The 6000-nt window shown below is 39.0% G+C and overlaps 1 protein-coding gene across 1 annotated transcript; it reads left to right on the top strand.

The window, feature by feature from the left end:
• The first annotated feature begins 2708 nt into the window (after positions 1–2708).
• Positions 2709–5589, top strand: LOC129636809 (hepatitis A virus cellular receptor 1-like). The gene is made up of 3 exons (XM_055560543.1): positions 2709–2845; positions 3170–3224; positions 5237–5589. Exons 2-3 carry the CDS (start codon positions 3182–3184, stop codon positions 5572–5574), a joined length of 381 nt encoding a protein of 126 aa, XP_055416518.1. The 5' UTR covers positions 2709–2845; positions 3170–3181; the 3' UTR covers positions 5575–5589.
• Positions 5590–6000: the final 411 nt, after the last annotated feature.

The raw sequence follows: 6000 nt of genomic DNA, 5'->3' as shown, positions 1-6000 counted from the left end.
CTTAAAACAAAGTTTAAACAGAGGAGAAACTACACTCCCATCAAGACAATGAGAAGACAACATCAGATTCCCAATCTGACCTGTATGATTAGTTACAGTACTTTCAGCATAATAGTTTCATTAGATAATAATATCATATTATATAATTATAGAAATATGGATGTAATTATATATTATAATTATTTTTGATACTTTCTTGGACTTTTTCATAAGTCCATGTTTTTTTTTTTTATCATGGTGTAAGTCTTACACAGAGTTTAAAAATTAATCTAATTGTTAGGCTTATGATCAGTTACCTACATCTAGTACTTCTGGGTTACCTTGGTGGATTTCTCCTCTCCACTCGTCTAATTGGATGACTCTTAGGAAATTTATTCCAGAAGAAAGCTATAATTCTGTTTGAGCAGATATTGATATTACTAGATTAGACTCCCTCACTTGGCCAGTCAATAGTGCTTTCTCTATAATATGAATTTTCTTTTAATTGTACTTAAGCTCAAAAATAACAAACTAAATTCCAGTCAGCAAATATAACTTCCTGATTATTAGGAGGGATCCTTCTTCAGCTACAGGGTGGATTTATATGACTCCACCAGATTATTTAAATCATTTAAGTTTAAAAGTTCCCTTACATTGGGAACAGTTAAATTAAGGATTATCAGCTTAATAACACTAAGGAATTAGGCCGGATGCCTTGTGAACAATACAAGTATTTCATTGCCTTTAAGATAGGGATTGTACAGGACAGATTAAGTCAGATGAGCTGGTAATGTACTGGATCACACTTAACTGAAACTCTTGGCTTAAATATTTACTTATGACCCTATTAATGCTACTAGCTATGTTACTCAGAGAAGGCAATGGCACCCCAATCCAGTACTCTTGCCTGGAAAATCCCATGGATGGAGGAGCCTGGTGGGCTGCAGTCCATGGGGTCGCTAAGAGTTGGACACGACTGAGCGACTTCACTTTCACTTTTTCACTTTCATACATTGGAGAAGGAAATGGCAACCCACTCCAGTGTTCTTGCCTGGAGAATCCCAGGGGCAGGAGAGCCTGGTGGACTGACGTCTATAGGGTCATACAGAGTTGGACACCACTGAAGCGACTTAGCAGCAGTAGCAACAGCAGCTATGTTACTTGTATTTGGCCTATTTTACAAGATTGTGATTTCTTGCATTACTAAATGTGTGACTAAACCTCTGATAAAAATGATGACTAGGCAACTTGAACATATATATTTATTTAAGAGGTATACATGTATATATTTATTTATGAACTCAAGACTCTAATAGTGTAGCTCTAAATATGGGAAGAAGCAACACAGGGTATTTTGCTCAGACCAAAACAGATTTGAAAGACATGTGGTCCAAAGACTTTTGGCTACTATTAAGCATTGCCTAGTCCAGTAAGAGCACACTGAAGATCATCAAAATACTGGCCTCACTGAGAAAAAGGTATAAGTTATGACCAACCTAGATAGCATATTCAAAAGCAGAGATATTACTTTGCCAAAAAAGGTCCATCTAGTCAAGGTTATGGTTTTTCCAGTGGTCATGTATGGGTGTGAGAGTTGGATTGTGAAGAAAGCTGAGCGCCGAAGAATTGATGCTTTTGAACTGTGGTGTTGGAGAAGACTCTTGAGAGTCCCTTGGACTGCAAGGAGATCCAACCAGTCCATTCTAAGGAAATCAGCCCGGGAGGTTGTTTGGAAGGAATGATGCTAAAGCTGAAACTCCAGTACTTTGGCCACTTCATGGGAAGAGTTGACTCATTGGAAAAGACTCTGATGCTGGGAGGGATTGGGGGCAGGAAGAGAAGTGGACGAAAGAGGATGACATGGCTGGATGGCATCACTGACTCGATGGATGTGAGTTTGAGTGAACTCTGGGAGTTGGTGATGGACAAGGAGGCCTGGCGGGCTGCAATTCATGGGGTCGCAAAGAGTCAGACATGACTGAGTGACTGAACTGAACTGAACTGCACTATGAGATAAAGTGGTCATGAATTGCCTCCTAAATCATGATTGAATTTATAACCATGAGGGGGCACTGCCAGTTAAGGAGTGTCCATAGCCATCTGGTTCTGTAAGAATTAAGTCACTAGCCATTGTAGTCACTGATACTCAATATACCCTGAAAGGAATTTAGTGCAGTGATCCAAAATGAAGTACTCTGTGCTCTGGGAAAACTGGTAAAACAGCCTTCAGATAGTTAGATGTTTACAGGAGAAAATTTTATGAATCCAAGTTTCATCTTCTGTACTTAGAAAATGCTAAAGGCATTAATTGAGGTATTTGTTTCTTGTACCTAGTGGTGACCTTCTACTGAGATGTTTGATTATACTTCTCCAAAATCACATATAAGCTTATCTCTCCACCCTTCTTGGGCATGGTCCCTCAGAGCTATCTGAGAGGCAGTCTCCTGAGCCAGTCTCACTTATGTGAAACTCACAACTCTCAGTTCTTAGCTCAGTGGACATTTGATAATTTGACTAAGGCTGGGGACTAGCCATTGTGACCACAAAGGAAGAAGTACCCTCTTCTCACCAGAAAGCCAGGTGACTCATCTTCAAGGCTAAGGGTAAGTGTATATTTGCCATGGGAAATCTGGTCTTTGCTCTGGCTTTCCCTGCTAAGCCTTCCTCTCATTTCCTTCGTGTTTGCTCTCTTATCTCCTCTGTCAGCACCTAGACTCCTATTTGACTCTAGGTGTAGGAAAGGAGCTGGGTAAGTAGGCACTGTTTCAGAGGACAGCTTTGCCTGTCTGTTGTAAGGGGCAGAGCTCTCAGTCACCTGGAGCAGACAGACAGCGGAAGCATTTTCAAGTGTGCTCCTGTTTCCTGGGTAAAGCATCTGCCTGCAATGCAGGAGACCCAAGTTCGATCCCTGGGTGGGGAAAATCCCCTGGAGAAGGAAATGGCAGCCCACTCCAGTATTCTTGCCTGGAAAATCGCATGGACGGCAGAGTCTGGTAGGCTATTGTCCATGGGGTCGCAAAGAGTCAGACATGACTGAGCGACTTCACTTCACTTCCTACTTCCTGCAGGCAGGCTTATGTGATTCACCCTGTAAGGGTGAAAGGAGAAGTTGCAATCTGAGAATTAAGATTTGTTCTGATACCATCTGATTGAGGGCCACACCAAGCAGTCTGCTTTCTCTTTCCTTCAGGCCAATAGCATCATGCATCCTTGGGTAGCCATCCTGGGCCTCCTACTCCTGCCAGGTAAGTGAATAGGTGGATTGTGCTTTGGAACCCCAAGGATGTAGGGGGTGTGTAGGCATGATGGAGGGGGATTTTGTTGAAGGTAATGGGATCAAGCTTAAGTTCTAAGAATTAAAAAATCTATGGGTAGGTGAATAAGGCATGCTGCAGTACAGTACAGCTTATGCTGCCTTTTGTGTTTAAATTAAAAAAAAAAAAAGTAGTAGGTAGATGGTTGTGTATACATGAACTACTCAAGTATATGAGTAAGAAAGAGTAACCGTGGACGAGGGTGGGAAGAAGCAATGGTGATGGGTGGGAAGGAGACGAGTCCTTTATTGTACTATTTTGTACTTTTTGATTTTTTTTAACCATGTGTAACTGTTTCTTTTAAAAAGAAAGTATTTTAACTTCCCTGGTTTTCCAGTGGTTAAAACTTTGTGTTTCCAATGTAGGAAGCATGAGTTCTATCCCTGGTTGGGGAACTAAGATCCCACATGTGGTGCCAAGTGGCCAAGATTTTTTTTAATCAATAATCAAAACATTTAATTTTTAATAAACAAAATAATTTATCTCATATTTTAACATTCTATGAGTTAGGGGAAATTTTTAGGAATAGACATAATCCTAAATTAAAAAAATCTCTAGAGGTAGGAATATGAGGAAAAGTATATTTTTAAATTGTATTCTGTAATAAACTTCTATAATCAGCATAAATTACCTTTATAATTCAAAAATGATATTAATAAAAATTAAATATAATCAGAATTTTGGTAATAAAAACTACACTTATTTTATATAACAATGAGTGTTTTATTCCCACAGCATTTCCCAGATTTACAGCCCAGTTCTAATTATGACTGGTTGTTGAATCTCAGATTCTTTTAAGGACTACTCAGACTCATTTGGCAATAACAGTTTTTTAAACCACTGCTGCAGGAGAGAGTTTTCCTGCCTGTTTGTTTTTAAGAGGTAAAGTTTAATATTTGATTAAATATTGTCCAATTTTTTGGTTTCACCTGGCCAACTGGACAGTGCTCCATTGCAGGACAGTCATCAACTCACAAGAAGGGATCCCTGCTTGAAGTTTTTTTAATCGATCCTAAATCCCATGATCGGCTTCCCAGGTGGCTCAGTGGTAAAGAATCCACCTACCAATGCAGGAGACATGGGTTTGATCCCAGAGTCAGGAAGATCCCCTGGAGAAGGAAATGGCAACTCACTCCAGAATTCTTGCCTGGGAAATTCCATGAACAGAGGAGTCTGGCGGGCTACAGTCCATGGGGTGGCGAAGAGTCCAATACAACTAAGCAACTAAACAAAACAACAAAGCCCATTATAAGCCTCAGTTCCTTCTGAGAGTATTATAAACCCTTTTTTCCAAAAACTGATTTCTAAAGAGTTTATTAGCCTCTGCCTTCTTGCCAATGATGCTGTAAGTAGGGTATTAGCTGTTTTTTCTTTAACTTAGATTTGTGAGGTGAAGTTTTTTGCATAGCTATTTAAAAAATTGCAATAAAATTGAAAATCAAAAATTTTAAATGCAACTCTGTTTTAAAATCAGATTTCAACTGAGACAGTGACTGAATCCAGGGGAGAGGAAAAGCCACCTGTATGTATTAACATTTAGTAAGCAGATACCTGTCAAACACAGGATAAAATGCACACACACTGATGCATTACTGGAGTGATGTTTGTTTCAAACCTTTTGGAGAGGGATTTGAATCATATTCACCAAAAGACTGAACATATTTCTACCCTTTGTCCTGATACTTTCTCTCATAAACCTGTCCCATTAGGAAGTAATCCTGAATACAGAAAGACATTTATATGATGTTTCATCCTCAAATATATCTGGTTAATAATAATACTGCTAAAGAATATGTTTACCAGAAAAATGCATATATTAAATTTACAAACTCAAGATACAGTTAGATAATTTCAAACAGCACAAACTATATAAAGAACAAAATGAAAATAAAATTAAAGTTAAAATTTTGAGACCTCATGCTCTGGTTTCTCTTTATTTACAGATGGTGTAACCTCTTACCATCAAGTGACTGGAGTGGCGGGTCAGAGTGTCACTCTACCCTGCTACTATAATGGAGAAGTCACAAGCATGTGTTGGGGCCGAGGGGCATGTCCTTGGTTGAACTGTGGAACTAACATCATCTGGACTGATGGATACAGAGTCACCTATCGGAGGGATGGACGTTATCAGCTAAATGGCAATATTCGTGGAAGGGATGTGTCTTTGACCATAAACAATGCTGCCGTGTCTGACAGTGGCTTGTATTGTTGCCGAATTGAGGTGAGAGGGTGGTTCAATGACATAAAAACCACCCTAGAGTTTGAGGATCAATCCAGGTGAGCTTACCTTCCTACTTCTTTGATCACTTCCTGTGGGTTCTCAGAGATGAGTTTTCTGTTTGATATTAACTTTGTTTTCCTTTAGTAGGGAAAGAAAAGTTTCCTATGATCTTGTTTTCTAATAACTCTTCAACTGAATATCTTGTATTTGTGTAGAGTGAAGTGTTAAGACTAACCTTGATTCAAGACCATAGGCTAGAGGATCTTCCTAGTCAGCAAACTGTCTCCTGAAGCAGTGCTTCAGGAACACTAGTTGGTTCATGAAAAAGCATTCACTGTTCCACACTGAAATATAATGAGTATTTTTTTGGAGCTGAATTTCTTCTTCTTGAAAATATGACCTTTCCTCTGAGGTCATTTCTTTGGAGAATTTTCAAATGTTCTTTCTTAACATTTTAAGACTCATAGAAAGTTTCACACAAATAAA

The sequence above is a fragment of the Bubalus kerabau genome, chromosome 1, assembly GCF_029407905.1.
Source record: "Bubalus kerabau isolate K-KA32 ecotype Philippines breed swamp buffalo chromosome 1, PCC_UOA_SB_1v2, whole genome shotgun sequence".
Classification (NCBI taxonomy): Eukaryota; Metazoa; Chordata; class Mammalia; order Artiodactyla; family Bovidae; genus Bubalus; species Bubalus kerabau.
This window is presented reverse-complemented; position numbering and strand designations above follow the sequence as displayed.

What these genes read in the sequence shown, in the direction of transcription:
- LOC129636809 (XM_055560543.1), top strand. Translation starts at nt 3,182, where the DNA reads ATGCATCCTTGGGTAGCCATCCTGGGCCTCCTACTCCTGCCAG. An exon ending in GGGCCTCCTACTCCTGCCAG is followed by an intron (nt 3,225 to 5,236) that starts GTAAGTGAATAG and finishes CTTTATTTACAG; the next exon opens with ATGGTGTAACCTCTTACCAT.